At 38.2% G+C, this 17,017-nt stretch overlaps 1 protein-coding gene across 5 annotated transcripts in view; it reads left to right on the top strand.

Moving 5' to 3' along the window:
- MAGI3 (membrane associated guanylate kinase, WW and PDZ domain containing 3) overlaps positions 1-17,017 on the top strand; it is a 272,415-nt gene that overhangs the window by 203,792 nt on the left and 51,606 nt on the right. For all 5 annotated transcript variants that reach the window (XM_030869077.3, XM_060301074.2, XM_030869076.3 and 2 more), the window contains exons 7-8: positions 10,735-10,792; positions 15,043-15,137. In XM_030869077.3, coding sequence (XP_030724937.2) covers positions 10,735-10,792; positions 15,043-15,137 — 153 coding nt within the window. The remainder of the gene's footprint in view (positions 1-10,734; positions 10,793-15,042; positions 15,138-17,017) is intronic.

Genomic DNA, 17,017 nt, shown 5'->3' with positions numbered 1-17,017 from the left:
TGTTTTTAAGAAACTGACAAACTGATTCTAAAATATACATGGAAATACTGTACGAAGACTCTAGTTGGCCAAACAGACTTTAAAAAGGACAAAGATAAAGGACTTAGGCTGCCAAATTTGAAGACGTACTATAAAACTACAGTAATCAGGAGTGTCTTCTATCCATAGGCTAGAACGTGGATCAGTGGAACGGCATAAGAGAATCCAGAAATAGATGCACACATATGTGATCACTTAATTTGCAGACAAGGTGCCAAGCCAGTTCAGTGAGGGGAGGAAAATCTCTAACAAATGGTGCTGGAACAATTGGATATTCATAAAGAGAAATGAACTTCAACTATATCCTTACTCCATGTACAAAAAATAATTTGAGATGGCTCAAAGCTAGAACCCTAAAGCTTTTGGAAGAAAATTTAGGAGAATACCTTCATGATTTTGAAATTAGGAAAGATGGAGAAAAACAGTAACCCGTGTGTATTGCTGGGCAGAATGTAAAAGAGTACAACTGCTTTGAAAAGCAGTTTGGCAGTTTCTTAAAAGGTTAAATATAAACTTACCATATCACCTAGCACTTCCACTCCTAGATATCTACCCAAGAGGAATGAAAACATGTCCACACAAACACTTGAATGTAAATATTCATAGTAGCGCTATTCATAATAGCTAAAAAGTGGAAACAACTCAGATGTCCATCAAACAATGAATGGATAAATAAAATGTGGTGTAATCATACAATGGAATATTGTTCAGCAATACAAAGAAATGAAATACTATGCATACTACAATACGAATGAACTTCAAAAAATGTTATGCCAAGTGAAAGAAACTTGACACAGAAGATCAAGTATTGCATGATTTCATTCATATGAAATGTCCAGAATAGGCAAATCTATAGAGCCAAAGTAGATTAGTGGTTGCCCAGTGCTAAGGAAGGGAATAGAGATTAATTGTAAACAGCACAAGGGATCTTATTGGAGTGATGGAAATTTCCCAAAACTGGATTGCGGTGACGGTTGCACAACTCAGTAAATTTTTAAAAATCAATGAGTTGTACATTTTTTCAAGCAGAACAATTTTATGTGATATGTAAATTATACCTCAATAAAGTTGCTTTTTAAAGTGGCCACAGGGACTTCCCTGGTGGCGCAGTGGTTAAGGATCCGCCTGCCAATGCAGGGGACACGGGTTTGAGCCCTGGTCCGGGACTATCCCACACGCCGCGGAGCAACTAAGCCCAGGCACCACAACTACTGAGCCTGCGCTCTAGAGCCCGTGAGCCACAACTACTGAGCCCGCGTGCCACAACTACTTTAGCCCGCGCACCTAGAGCCCATGCTCTGCAACAAGAGAAGCCACTGCCGTGAGAAGTCCACGCACCACAACAAAGAGTAGACCCCGCTCACCGCAACTAGAGAAAGCCCACGCACAGCAATGAAGACCCCATGCAGCCAAAAATAAATAAATAAAAATAAAATAAAATGGCCAAAGAACTTGAACAACATTTCACAAAAGAAGATAAAGAATAGCCAATTAAGAACATGAAAAGGTGTGTACATCAGCTATACCTCAGTTTTTTAAAAAGCATAAAAAGGTGCTTATCATTAATCGTCTCTACAGTGAGATGTCATTCACAACCCCTAAAAGGGCTAAAGTCAAATACACTGACAATACCAACGATCGGTGAGATTGTAGAGCAACTGGATCTTTTACTTGTTGGTGGGGATATAAAATTATGTGAACACTCTGGAGAAATGTTGGCAGTTACCTATGAGGTGTTATGTCAAGAGAAATGAAAACACATGTTCCCCAGAAGACTACCTGAATGATCATGACAGCCTTATTCATAATAGCTCCAACCTGGAAACATCCCAAATATTCATCAACAGGAGAATGGATAAACATTCTCCTGTTGTGGTATATTCAGACAATGAAATACTACTCATCAGTAAAAAGAAAAAGCTGTTGATAACACTCAACAACATGGATGAGCCTCAGAAACATGTTGTATGAAAGAAGCCAGACACAAAAGAATGGATACTTAATTATCCATTATTTAAAGCCTAAAACCAGGAAAACTCATCTATGCTGATAGAAGTCAGAAAATGATGGGGGTGGAGGGGAGAATGGTGAATTGAAATAATTCTCTGGAATGATGGATATATTCTCCACCTTGTTTGGGGTGACGGTTATATAGGCACATGCAATTGCCAAAACTCATTTTTTATACTTGAACAAGCACTTAAATCAATATTTTAATCATTGAATGAGCACTTAAGATCTGTGCATTTTGTTGAATGTAAATTACACCTCGAAATAATTTTTAAAATAATTTTTTATACTTCCCTTGTCTATAAGGCTCTTCATAGTAAGTTTCTTATGGTGAAGTCACCCATTGTGAAGGTAAACTAGAATATGTAATACTATAGAATTGGACTTTTTTTTTTACATTTTTATTGGAGTATAATTGCTTTACAATGGTGTATTAGTTTCTGCTTCATAACAAAGTGAATCAGTTATACATATACATAAGTCCATAGAATTGGACTTTTTAAAGATTGTGAATGTGGTATTAGTCTTCTCGGGCATGTCTCTTTTACTAGGCTCCATTCCTTTTCCTCCCGACTAATTGTTTCAGTTCAATTCTCTGCCTTTTCCTGTTTCCCTTGTAGAATGTATTTATTTTCATAGCCTTAACTATCAGTTTACTGTAGCTGGGCTCCTTATCTAAACCTCTAGTATTGTCCTCTGTTCTGAATGCTATTTCTGTATTTCCCATTACATTTGAGACTTTCTTTTTGATTGCCCTACTAGCACTTCAGATAAACATATTTAAAACTGAATTTAGCATCTTTCCCCCATAGTCACCCCATTCCTCTTTCTGTCATAGGTACCACCCTCATAATCATCTGGGCCAAAATCCTTTGAGTCACTTTTGCTTCTTCCTCTCTGTTTGCTCTATTCCCTATATAGTTTCCAATCCCTGCTGCTCTTTCTTTTTTCTATATTTTGCCAATATATTATTATGAAAATTTTCCAACATAGAAAAACTGAAAGAATTTTTCACTGAATACATGCATTATAATGAACATTTTGCTCTATTTGCTTTTTCACATAGCTACCTATGCCTCTATCTATTCATGCTTTTTTTTTGTATCTTCCTCTCCCTTCCTCTGACTACCACACGCTTGGATTTTTCTTGGTCTTTTTTTCCTACAGTTCTCTTCCAGTATATCTTTTATGCCAGTGGTCTGTAAAATGGTAGTGTTCCAACTATCTGTTCGGGTACAGGAAGAAAATGTCAGAACTTTTCATAATGTTTCTATTGGGAAAAAAATAAATTAAGCTTCTCTACTATTTTATATACAGATTGGTAAGGGCATTCTACCTCATTCTATATGTCAGATTATCATGTACACTCCCCAGAGTGTCTTGAGGGAAGAACATGGGTGGCACCCTTGCTCTTGCCAAGAGCCCTGTAAAGTTTTGCAGTTACTTGTGCACAGTTAAGTGGATTTATAGACTATGTTATATGGTTTTTAATCCACACAAAATTAAAATGTGGCTTAAAAGGATTTCTACAAAGACACTGCTGATTGAAGATAATACAAATATGCAAGCCCAAGCTAGCAGTGAGAAAATGGCAGAGCTGACACTTCTCATACACCTCATGTGAGCTTTTTTAAACCACATTGAGGTAAACTAGGGATAATTGTTTATTTAGTCTTCATCTCCTTTTTATTTTTTTATTTTGGCTGTGCCCCGCGGCATGTGGGATCTTAGTTCCCCAACCAGGAATGGAACCCGTGCCCACTTCATTGGAAGCATGGAGTCTTAATCACTGGACCGCCAGGGAAGTCTCCCATCTCCTTTTTAAACTTCTGTTTTGTGTATGCTTTATTATGTAAATACATGTTAGTAGAGTAGTATGTATATGTTTATGAATATATATATATATAAATCTCTTGGAAGTACATTGTCAGATTTTTTACTGATAAGGCTACATGATCAAAAAACTTTAGCTACATTGTCAATTAATCTTTCTAAAATATAACTGCCTTCATACCTCTCCCTAGCTCAGGTTAATGGCCATTATAGTTAATGGCTCCCTACTGTCAGCAGAATAAAGTCGAGACTCCATGGGGAAGTATTGAAGATTTTTTGTAATTGAACTATATTCTATATTTCTCTCTCAAAGTATTATCATGCCATAAGTATGACACATTTTTATCTTTGCCTTTGCCACAGGCCCATTTCTTCTGCCAGGAACCAGCCTTTTTCCCTGTGTCCACCTAGCTCGTACCTACTTATCCTTTTAAGCTCAGATGTAAAGTGTAATTTTTTGTAGCCTCCTCTGTCATTTTCTTCCAGGCCAGGATTAGGTGTTCTCTCCTCTGTGCGCAACAGCACCACATGGATATTTCTACTGTAGCACTTACTACTACGTTGCATTGTTACTAGGTGCCTACACTCTATAGGAGCAAGGATTTTGTCTTATCTATGTATCCCTTCAGTAGAGACTTTAATGTTTGGATGTAAGGAAGGAAGGAGGAAAAGAAAGAAAGGAAAAGAAGGAAAGAAGCTACTCTATGCTCCAGATTATTTTGGTCATCCTTCTTGAAAATAATGTTTAATCTCTTTAAGGTTCTGAGGGAAGCAATAAATAACAATTTTGTCTTGGGACTTTCCTGGTGGTCCAGTGGTTAGGACTCCATGCTTCCAATGCAGAGGGCGAGGGTTCAATCCCTGGTCGCGGAACTAGTATCCCACATGCCTCATGGCCAAAAAAAAGTTAAAAAAAAAAAGAATTCTGTTTTCATTCACTAGTGAGGAGTCAATAGAGAAATAAGACACAGGAAACAGAGATGAGGTTAGAATACCATCTGCTGAGTGAACATAGCTTTAGCTCTGCACCTCTGTTGGGCTTACTAATATTTTACCCCTACAGGAGGCAGACTTAAGCACTCAGTCTCTGGTCTCTGTGTTCAGCTGTTTGACCCCTCCCACAAGGCAGACATGGTGAAAAGAGCAGATTATACCCTCTCTGCAGGCAGGCTAGCATCCAGAACAGCAAGAGAACCCAAGAGGCCCTGAGCCAAGCACGTAGAATTCATTCTGTAAAACCCACCAGTCAGATAAGACATTCTTTCTTCCTTGGAGAACAAAGTAAAGGGGCTCAGAGAAACTGGAAATGTTTCTCTGGATGAGTGTGTTCCGCTAATGCTCTTTACCTTCTGGGTGACCATATGTCTTGGTTGGCCAAGGACTAATCCAGCTTATTCCTGCTGTCCCAGCATAATTAATAACAGTGTCCCCTTTTACTCTCAAAAGTGTAGAATACATTATATGGTCATCTTAATTATATCCTTCTTAAGATAGAGCGACCAACATTGCACTCAGTATTTAAGGATGTTCAAAACATTTTAATCTAAGAGTTACTCTCCCACCCCCATTACTGGGTGTGCCTTTCTAACGTCACCTGTACTTCACTATGGGGACCCCAAAATTTGGAACCTTCAACCTATTTGTTTTATGCTCGGCCAACCTTTATCACTTTTGCTGTATATTTTGTCTCCTCCCTCAGTAGGGGAGAAATAGCCCCACAATAGGCTATTTCCAGACTAGACTGTATCTGACTTGCATTGGTAATTTCCACAATACTTTGCACAGAGTAGATGTTCAAAAGGGGATAGTAATAACAATATTTTAAATGTCAGTTTTTATAGTTTAAGATATTGTTTGCATTCTGCTGAACATTTAAGATCTAGAAAAACCTCACAGTTTCTAAAACTTGCCCTTTTCTCCCCAGTCTTGTGATATTCAGAACCTGTGTTTTTATACCATATCAGATGGTTTAATCGATGTACATATTTATCTTCCACTTAAAATAATTGTTTTAGGGCTTCCCTGGTGGCGCAGTGGTTGAGAGTCCGCCTGCCGATGCAGGGGACACAGGTTCGTGCCCCGGTCTGGGAAGATCCCACATGCCGTGGAGCAGCTGGGCCCGTGAGCCTTGGCCGCTGAGCCTGCGCGTCCAGAGCCTGTGCTCCGCAACAGGAGAGGTCACAGCAGTGAGGGGCCTGCGTACCGCAAAAAAAAAAAAAAAAATTGTTTTAGTTAAATTTAAATGGTTTTATCTTAAAAGTTCGACATCAGGAATCCATTTTACTCTCAACCCACTCCTTTTCTCTTAAGATGAAAGAAAGATTAAATTTTTTACTAAAGACATTTTTACTAAAATGTATTGAACGTCGATATCATTTTTCGAATTTAGAGAATGGTAAAAGAAAATTATCAACTGAATAGAGCTCCACAATGAGAAAACAATTGTAATTCATATATTTAAATAAGAAAAATCCTATTTGGAGAAGAGGAAAGATAAATTCATGGGCTTTAGAAACAATCAACTGCTTGATATGCCAGAACTAGTTTTGCCTTTTGAGTCAGCTTTTGGGGGGAATGCTTTAGCTTCTAACACAGAAAAATACGGTTAGATCTTTCCTATCTCAAAAGTAAATAAACACGTTTTCTCTTGACCCTACTTCTCCACAGTTCTCACACTATGTTTTTCACAACGAAGTTTCCAAAAAAAAGACAAAGAAAAAAAAAAAGGCTCTCTTCTTAAGGGCTCCACCTTTTATTTTACTCTTTAATACTACAATATGCTGAATTTTGCCCCTTACCTTTCTAGTTAAACTGGTTTTCTTAAGGTTACCAATAACCTCCGGCCTGATTGCCAAACTTAGTGGACTCTTTTTAGCCCTTATCTTGAGTCCTTACAGCTTTATAAAGCATTTGTTAGCGTTGACCATACTCTCCTCTTCTGTCTTCTTTGACATCATTCCCCCTGACTATTCTCACTGTCTCTGCTCCTTAAATTGTTAATGCTCCTAAGTTTCTATTCTCCATCTTTTTCTATTCACAATTTATCTAGGTAATCTTGTCCACTGCCATGGCTTTAACTACAATGTCTCCCAAATCCTTATCTTCCTACATTTCTCATTTGAGGACCGGGTTCATATTTCCAAGAGATTGTTGGATATCTCTATAAGGATGTTGCATAGCCCCTCAAATGTAACACCTTCCAAACTGAGTTAAATATTCTCTATACCTGAGCTTCCTGCCATCACCAAATGACATTACATCCTCCCAGTTCCGTGAGCCTTAAACTGGCTATCATCCTCAACTTTATCCTCACCCTGTCTTCTTCATTGCAGTGAAGTACCAAGTTCTATCAATTCTGACTTTAAAAAACTTGCCATCTCTTAAGTGTCCAATGGTGCTAGGCACTTTTCCCATATTATCTGCCTCCTAAATGCCTCTAAATCCAAATTAATACCTCTTTCCTCTTCCCACAGCTATTTTCATCATTGGTATCCAGTAAATATTTGATAATATATCATCTTCATGCCTGAAGAGCCATTAACCTTGGGATCATCTTGGCTTCCTCCCCTCTCTTCCTCCCTCAGTCTTAGTGTTAGTCATTGAGTTCTGTTGCTTTGACTTCCTTGTCTCTATTATCCATTCTTTCTCTGTATTCCCACTACCAGTGTCTTAGCTCCAACCTTCATCATTTCTTACCTAAGCTATTAATGACTTTCTTGTTTGTCTGCTTTTATTCTCACTCCACTCCATCTATTTCATCCTTTATTACTGCTGCCCATAATCTTTCCCAAATATAAATGTAATCATGTCTCAGTCCAGCTTAGTCAGTTTCATCATCATCAAAATAAAGACCAAACCTCTTAACCTGGCACTCCAGAAATGTGTTTTGGTGCTTGCTTATAAGACAAGCCCCCTTGCATACATCCTTCACTCTAACCCTATCAAATTATTTGTAATTACTGAAAATTGCCAGCCATTCTTAATACCTCAGTGCTGTTTGATCTATGGAATGGCCTCCCTCTCCCCAATCCCAGCTCATCCTTTAAGACTGCTCAAACATCACCCTCTTTTAGAAGGCTTTTCTGATAGCTGCTTTACCAAGCAATAGGTGTCATTCCTCTGCTCTCCCCAAAAGCTTGCGCTTACCTTCATTATATCATTTCTCTCTTCTGTCTTCATTTTTAGACTATGAACTGTTTGATGTCAAGAACTATACTGTTTCTAATTTTTATTTTTGCATAAAGAAGAAGGAGAGAGGAGGAAGAGAAGGAAGGGAGGGGAAAAAGAGAAGGAAAAGGGGAAGAAATTCAGTAAATGAATCGACCCACTGGATAGTGTATAAAATTGCTAGGTATTTTAGTCTTGCTTGTATTACCTTTATTTAAGTGGACAAGTAATAACCACTTCTTTATCTGCATGAATCTGCCCTGCAAAAACCTAGCTAATGTTATCATGTATGAGGGTTTAAAGTGATTGCTAAAAGTAATCTGGAAGATAAATTACCAATTTGTTTACTCTCCTAAAGAAAGGGCTATACTTTATCTGTTAGTTGCTAATTTCTTTAAGTACTAGCTAAAATGCTGACTCAACTTCCATGTCAACACTGAAATATATTTATTTTGCTGTTTTATTTTTATTAGGCATTAATACATCCTTTTTAGTGAATTTTTCAGATAGCAAATGGAAAGTTTCAACTATCTCTATAGTTGCTTCAATTCTCCAAAATTCTCAAAGACAAAGCATAAATCCAGGGCTTCCCTGGTGTAGCAGTGGTTAAGAATCCACTTGCCAATGCAGGGGACACGGGTTTGAGCCCTGGTCCGGGAAGATCCCACATGCGACAGAGCAACTAAGCCCGTGCGCCACAACTACTGAGCCTGCGCTCTAGAGCCCGTGAGCCACAACTACTGAAGCCCGTGCACCTAGAGCCCATGCTCTGCATCAAGAGAAGCCACCACAATGAGAAGCCCGTGCACCGCAGCGAAGAGTAGCCCCTGCTCACCGCAACTAGAGAAAGCCTGCGCACAGCAACAGACCCAATGCAGCCAAAAATAAATAAATAAAAATAAATAAATATATATTTTTTAAAAAGCATAAATCCAGTTGTGGTGCAGTTGCAGAAGTCATCCTTACACAGCACAACTGAGTTCCTATGTTATTTCAAGAAAATTTCTATTAAAGAGAAATAGCTCATGAAAGATCCTCAGTGCTAATGCTTTGGTAATATTATTATAGAGCATTTTTTTACAGATATAATCCAACAGATGTAATCCATGTTATATGCATGTAACAGTTGCTTAGTGTCGACTTAAAGGAAAACATACATGAGAGTTAGGAGTTTAAGTTTTGTTCAGGGTCTTACTGAGGCCCATAGCCCAGGAGACAGCGCCTCAGGAGCTCTGAGAACTGCTTCAAGAGGTAGGAGAGGAGCCAGGGTATACGTGAGTTTTTAGCTGGGAAATTCATGCAGTCAAGCATACATCTTAGCAAAAGACCGCTAATCAAAAAGAACAGACATCTCAAGCTAATGGTCTTAGTACTTTCTATATATGGGAAGATGCAAGGATCTGGGATCATTGAAATTCTTCCTGTGATATGCATCTATCCTGTGATATGCAGCTATAGATGATATGCATCTCCAGGCTACGCATCCGGAGCCTGTGCTCGGCAACGGGAGAGGCCACAACAGTGAGAGGCCCGTGTAACAAAAAAAAAAAAATTCCTTCTTGCTGGGCTCCTATGCATAATTGATAGCAATAAAATCCACCTGGTAGGAACACTCCTGCCAACTTAATCCATGTCTGACTAATAAAATGATTCTTCAGCAGCCTTACCCTGGAAAACAGAGTGGGAGGGAAAGGGGATTCTTTCTTGACAAGGCCAGTTTACGTTGCAAAGACCAGACTTTTTTTTAACTATCAGAAATTCAACTACTTTCAGTTTTTCTGGTTATATTTTATTGGTCAGTTTACTTGCAATAACACATAATAATCCCATGTAAGGTATTTCTTTGTAACCATACATAAATATAGATTCTACACAAGGCACTGTGTAGTTAAATAAATTTTCCTTCAGATACTTAGATCAAGCTCTTGCAAGGGACAGTAAGTATTTTCTTAGATTTTAAGCAAATCTAGATTGCCCACTTGAAATGGCAAAAATCCAAGGCTGGACTTTCCCGGGGGGAGAAGTGGGTCAGAATGTGATAACTGAAATAATTGACAAATCCTTTGTCTAATAGTGAAAAATTTAACATGCAGCTGCTGCTTGTATTGAACTACAGGGTGTGTCTCACGCCATTGTTATCAGGCTTTTTAAATGAAAGAAATATACCAGGTGATTTCTTAAATAATTAGCATTTTATGGCTTGTGATTCGAATAAACACCTTTTTTTTTTTTTTTTTTTTTTGTGGTGGTACACGGGCCTCTTACTGTTGTGGCCTCTCCCGTTGCGGAGCACAGGCTCTGGACACGCAGGCTCAGCGGCCATGGCTCATGGGCCCAGCCGCTCCACGGCACGTGGGATCCTCCCAGACTGGGGCACGAACCCGTGTCCCCTGCATCGGCAGGCGGACTCTCAACCACTGCACCACCAGGGAAGCCCCTCGAATAAACACCTTTGAGTTTAATGTCATCTTTTCTTCTGTGCTTCTGATTACTTGCCGAGATACTCACTAGCTATTGAAGAAACCACTCAAACTGTGTTTGTTCTTTGAAAGTGAGCCCTCAGCTTTCCGTCTGTCTCCCAAATATTAGTGTAATGAAATAAAAGACACAAATTCATTCTGTAAATTCTTTTCTTGTTGGTTTTGAAACTGGCATTTCACTCAATTCTGTTTTTTTTATTTGCAGAACTTCCTTATGGCTGGGAGAAAATTGAAGACCCTCAGTATGGGACCTACTATGTTGAGTAAGTTTGTTACCTCAGTTAATGTTCTCCCAAGTGTTTTCCTTTCATTACTCAACTTTAGGGAATGAATGAAATACTTTATGCTTCTGCAATCCAGCTTTCAGGTTTTGCCACTAGGGGAATGAGAAGGTAGGGACAGTGGGCATTTACTTCACTGACTAGGCTCCCTAGAAGTTGGCTTTGAAGTAAGTATAGAGAGACAGGGGGAAGTTGCCCGGATAAGTAATGGCTAGAGATGTTATCAGTACTACCGTGGCCTCTAAAGAGAGAAGTAGTAGATAGAAGACTGAAATAAGGTGAACTATTAAGGTCACTTTCAACACTATACTTGCATGTTTCTGAAAGCAATGAAAGGACTTTAAGGGCATTGTATCATAATGATCCAAACCTTTGAAGTATATCATTAAAACTGTTCTCTCTTTCAAGGAGTTAATTAAGGAAAAGTTAGTATTCTCTTTGCGGGGGTGAAAGTTGCTTCTCACACAGCTGTTATGGTTAAATTTAACATAAATCTGTGTTGGAGTAGAGGATCAAACACCTGCCTATATTAGCCAGAGAAATTAGGATAACATCAACATCTAATTTTTTTTCCCTTTTCTTCACTTATCTAATTGCTACATTATTATGATCGTTGGGATTGCTTTCTCTCCAGATGGTATAGATAGAATTTTGACCTCAGGCATCTAGTACCAGGCAAATAATTGCATCAGAGAGGTTACTATTTACCTGGGAACTAGGAGTCTGCACCAACTGCCAAGGTAGTAAAGGCAAAATATTATTACCTGGAAAAATAGCAAACATGAGAATCTTCTAGTTTTATGATTGCTAATTAACTTTTCATCACTTGTTGGCACAAACCAGTGCCATTTCCCTAGCGCAAGTAACTCTGAGTCCTGTTACAACGCTAGTCTTTATCCTAGTGTGTCGGTTGTTACTTGAGTCACTGTGGTTAGAGGGATTTTTGGAATGATTTCTTAAAATCTAACTTGTACCCTAAGAAAATGAGTCATTTTGACCCTCCGATATGTAACTTAACAGTGTCAATATTTTGGTTCCATTGAAAGGTTATGTTAATTTTATTTCCATTGTGTTATTTCATATCTTTCTAATACTGTGATGTGAAAGGTTCACAGCAGCTCATTTTTTTTCTAAAGCATATTTAATTTGAAGAAAAAAACTAACCATTTTTCTAGTCAAAGAAATATTTGAAGGCTAGCTGAAAAGGAATTGTGAGATTTTTTCCCCCTAAGAGTTAGTCTACTTAAGTTGGGCTTCAATCAGTCATTATTTGCCATTAACACTACTGAACATTTCTGAGATAATAATTCTCATTCTCTTAGTATCCATTCCAAGTGAATTTGAGTACACGGTCAAGAGGTGAAAGACATTTGCCTGTTATAAAATCTTGGGCTAAATGATCGGGTTCTCGTTAAGCAAGGATATACTAATATTGAAGCAGCTTTAGGGCAAATCCTGAAGTGACCTGCTCTCAGCTGTCATGGAGGTATGTGAAGTAGCCTGATTAGAAGCAACAGCAGTGGCAGCAATGTGATTTTGTATGATTGCTCCCAGACGAGCTCATTTTACAGGAGGGTAATTTATTAGATTAAGAAAGAGCAGGCCGTACTCGAGATGCACATTAGTATGGAATCAGCTGAGCTCTGGAGTGTGGCTTGATTCCCAGATTAGTTAGGCTTTGAATCTCGACTGTAGTAATCTGCAGTGAGTTTACTGATGGAGATAAAAAGCTGTTAACTTGAATGGCTACTCTTTGGCTCTCTTAGTTTGTCAAACCAGATGGCACAATGATTGCTCTTGGCAGGAGCCTTATAGTAGTAACACCAACTGCAATGGCAGGGGTTTTTTTTGGTAAGTATTTATTTTAGAAGATGAGATTCTGAAATGGATTAATTTATTTTTGAAAATAAAATTCTTCCCAAAATTTAATGGTAGGCCTTCCATAAGAATGCTTATATATTTAGAAATGTTGTCTTAACGTATTGCTTTAACTGTCGTGATGCAGTCAGGTGACAAAGTCAAAATATGTCTGCTTTTAATATCTTAACGCTTCGTGAAGGATAATGATTTTGTTTGTTGAGGTGCATTTTTAAAATTCCTATATACAAAATTTTAATACAGGTGAAATTTCAAATTATTTATTATATATTTAATTAAGCTTGTTTGCTACCCTTGTTTAATTTTTCTGATAATCTGTCATATTCTTCTCTCTTACTTCCCATAGCTGGTTTTATAGAAGACAAAATTTGTTATCTGAATAATATTATGGGTATAAGTAACTAAATGAAAAGGAGAGTGTTTTTACTGTTTTGTTTTTTGGGTGACATTTTAATCTAGATAGTCTAAGGTTACAGATGCAATTACTCCCTTCACTAAAATCTTACATTATTTGTCAAAGAATTTTCAGGAAAGGGATTACTCATTCACATACTTCTACTCTCTTCTACCACACATAACAAAGAGTATACTACCACTGTTTATGTTCTAATGCTTGGGTGGCAAAGTGAGTCATTCTAGCTGATGACGTTAAAGTGAGCCAGGATTCTTTCCAAACAGGTTTATTCTTTTCTAAGTGTCAGTTTCTAGTTTTATTTTATCAAGACTATGTAAATTATCAGTACCTAACAGATAACTTTTAAAATGGTACCTAACTTAACACCGAAGTCTTCATTTTCACAGAGGGGTAAACAGTAACTCAGTTGATAAGGTCCCCCCTCATAGTAAGAAGCAGAAGCATACCTGAGTTTTTGTGAAATCAGAACCCAAAGGGTGTCAAGTAGAACTTGCCATATTTAGAGCTCTGAAACTAAATACCTACATCTGTTGCAGGGTTAATAATGCACTAGAAGCCTAAAAGGCATAGAGAAGCAGACTCAGAAGCTAGCATACCTTGCTGTAGGGTTGGTTTTTTTCCCTGCTGCCCCCTCCTCCATCACCATTAATGTTCACAAATGGTAAAGAAAATATCCAAGTCATATGACTATTTACATATAGATTTTGTAACAGCCTATCTAAAGACAATCATAATCTGAAATTCTCATGATTTGTTGTTTAATTGTTGGTATTTACTAATGTCACTTCTCGTTAAAATGGATTCTACTAGAAAATGCATTTCATTTGGCTAAAATATATTTGTACTATAGAAGTACTAGAATATAATTCCCCCTTGCTTCTGTATTAGCCCTATTTGCGGTCTTAAACATCTTTTGTACAATAGTTGCATTCTTAACCAAGTTACACTTAACTGACTTGCCAGAATAACCTATGCTCAGTTCCCTCTGTAAAGAGGGTAAGAGTATGCTCTTACCCTTAGTATATTGAATACCATCGGCTAATGGCCTACCTCTAGTCTCCCCATGCTTTTCTGCTTTCCCCCACAGACTTGTATGCTTTCAGGGGCCAGTTGTGATTGCTCCTAAATCATAAAAAAACAGTTAAACTTTTGTTATAATTATGTAACTAATTATTATATAATTTTGAAGAAATTTAACTGTGAGAGTTGTTCTGTGATACAGTTTGATAAAAGCAAGTCACTTGGGCTTCCCTGGTGGCGCAGTGGTTGAGAGTCCGCCTGCCGATGCAGGGGACATGGGTTCGTGCCCCGGTCTGGGAAGATCCCACATGCCGCGGAGCGGCTGGGCCCACGAGCCATGGCCGCTGGGCCTGCGCTTCTGGAGCCTGTGCTCCGCAATGGGAGAGGCCACAACAGTGAGAGGCCCGTGTGCCGCAAAAAAAAAAAAGAAAAAAAAGCAAGTCACTTGCTTAGTTGCCGCTAAATTGATGTGGGTGAGTCAGTTGGAAAAATAATAGTAAAATTCTAGAAGGCTTCTACACTCAGATTTCTTCAAATGTGTCTTTACGGCTGCTTCACTTTAGAGAACCTTAAAACCCTCCTACCATTAACTGCCTTAAAAAAAATTAACTGATTAATTACCAACAGTCCTGAGTGTATCATATATGAGGGCTTCTACTGTAGTTTTGAAAACTGTTATTAGCTATATTAGAAACGTTTATAAAGAAGCTATAGTGAATACTTCAGCAGCTTTGACTTCTAGGCATCTTCTGCGGGACCTTCTTTAGTTGCCAGAAGGCTCTTCCTCTGTGACCTGTCAGCATATCTGGGTTCCATAGCGTAAAGGGTACATATTTATCCCTTAATCTATGATAGTCTATTTTAAAATATGTAATTCTTTCATATTAAACTGAAATGCATATTTTTCTACGTTTTGCAGTCACCTTAACCAGAAAACCCAGTTTGAAAATCCAGTGGAGGAAGCCAAAAGGAAAAAGCAGTTAGGACAGGCTGATACTGGGTCTTCAAAACCAGGTAGAACTTTTACCTCTATCTTCTCTTCTAAGAATAACTTGTGAAACTTATATGCTGAAATAATAAAAGTGAGTTTGAACTTTTTACTATCGGGGCTTTAAAATTCAACAGAGAATGTCTAATTTCCGTTACTGTAAAGGTATGAATAATCTTAATAAAACATCTGGACAGTTTGAGAATACTGAGACTTTTCTCATGCTGCTTATATAGAAAGTATGAAATTGTTGGCAGAAGGGACTGAATAGCTTTGTTATGGGTGCAAGGTTTTAATTTGAAGATTGGATTGTTTCCTGGTGTTTAAGGCCAAGCCAGTATTAGATCTTTAATTCATTCTGAGCTTCTCTCAAGTTAATTGCTTAGATCTAACATCAGTAACCATTCAGGATTCTTCATTAACTGATATGAACAAATACCAAGTAAATCCACTGTATTATTGCCTACATCATTGATTCTCAAGTGGGATGGTAGGGTATTAGTAATATCAGGACCATTTGGGGAACATTTTAAAAATACATAGGTCCTGAGATTTTGATGAGCCTAGCCATGTGTATTTTGAAAAAGATGCCCAGAAATTTCTTACGTCCAACTTATCCCTCCTCATCTCCTCCCCCTTCTCTCTCTGTCATTAATAAGGTCTATATGGTCATATCATAATAATCTATTAGATTCTTCACTTCTGTTGCCAGTGAGAGAAACAGTTTTTTCTTATAACTACTCTTCCAAAACATAGTCTCTTCCCTTAAGATTTGCATTTGATTTAACAAATATTTTTAGTTTAACAAATATTTTGGGGCACCTACTATATGCCCAGTGCTTTGCTAAGTACATGGTATTAAAAAATGATTAAGAGTCAGATAGGTCTTGCCCTCAAGAGTTCACAGTCTAAAATAGGAAACTAATAGTTACACTGTATGGTGATAGGTGTCATCCTGTATTAGTAGTTGAATGAGCAGGGGGCAGAGCAGGTTTGAATCCCAGCTGTGTAACCTTGGTTGAGTTTTTAAATTCTTTGTTTTCTCATCTACAAAACAGGAATAATCGTAGTCCCTACCTCTTAAGGTGGTTCTGAGTATGCAAATTAATACATGTAAAGTGCTTACAATACATGTAAAGTGCTTGCAAATACAGGTCTGGCACATGGTGACCAATAAACAATAGCTTTCATTGCTATTAATAGAGATGTACAAGGTACAGTGGTGGCATAAAGGAGGGAGTGCACAACTTTGCTGTGGTGGAGGAAATCAAGGGGGCAGGGGAACCTTGAGACAGAGGACGTATGTGAACTGGGTCTTGAAGTGCCAGGAAAAGTTAAGTCAGGCAGATCAAAATTTTAGAGGAGCAACAAGGCATACCAGCTAGAAGGAACAGAATACATAAAATCAGAGAAGCATGAAATGGTGGTCCAGGGGTCAGAGAACAGATACAAATGGCCAGCGCGTAGGGTATTTTAGGGGAGTAACAAGAGATGAGGTTGTAAGGATAGGCAGCCATGAGAAGAAACGAGTTTCAAAGAGAAGCTGAATATTTGTGTCACATGGTGCTGAAAAGTCGGGAAAGATGAAAGTTGAAAAGTGTTTTACATTGGACTTTAAAATGTGGAGGTCATTTGTCACTCTAGCAAGAGCAAGGGGAGAGTGAAATAAAACTGCAGTAGAATAAAGAGGAAATGGGAGGTGTAGAAGTGAAGACAGTGGGTTTAGCCAACTATTTTGCTAGCTTTGAGTGTGAAAGGGGTAGCCAGAGGACATTAACTGCAGAGGAACATGAGTCCCCATTTTACACATGAACAGACTTCAGGAAAGATTAAGCCTCTTGCTTAGAATCACAGTGAGTGATTTGGAGTCAAGTCTGGATTTGAACCTAGTTTTACTGACTTTAAA

Source organism: Globicephala melas, chromosome 1 (assembly GCF_963455315.2).
Source record: "Globicephala melas chromosome 1, mGloMel1.2, whole genome shotgun sequence".
In the NCBI taxonomy this organism is placed as follows: domain Eukaryota; kingdom Metazoa; phylum Chordata; class Mammalia; order Artiodactyla; family Delphinidae; genus Globicephala; species Globicephala melas.
This window is presented reverse-complemented; position numbering and strand designations above follow the sequence as displayed.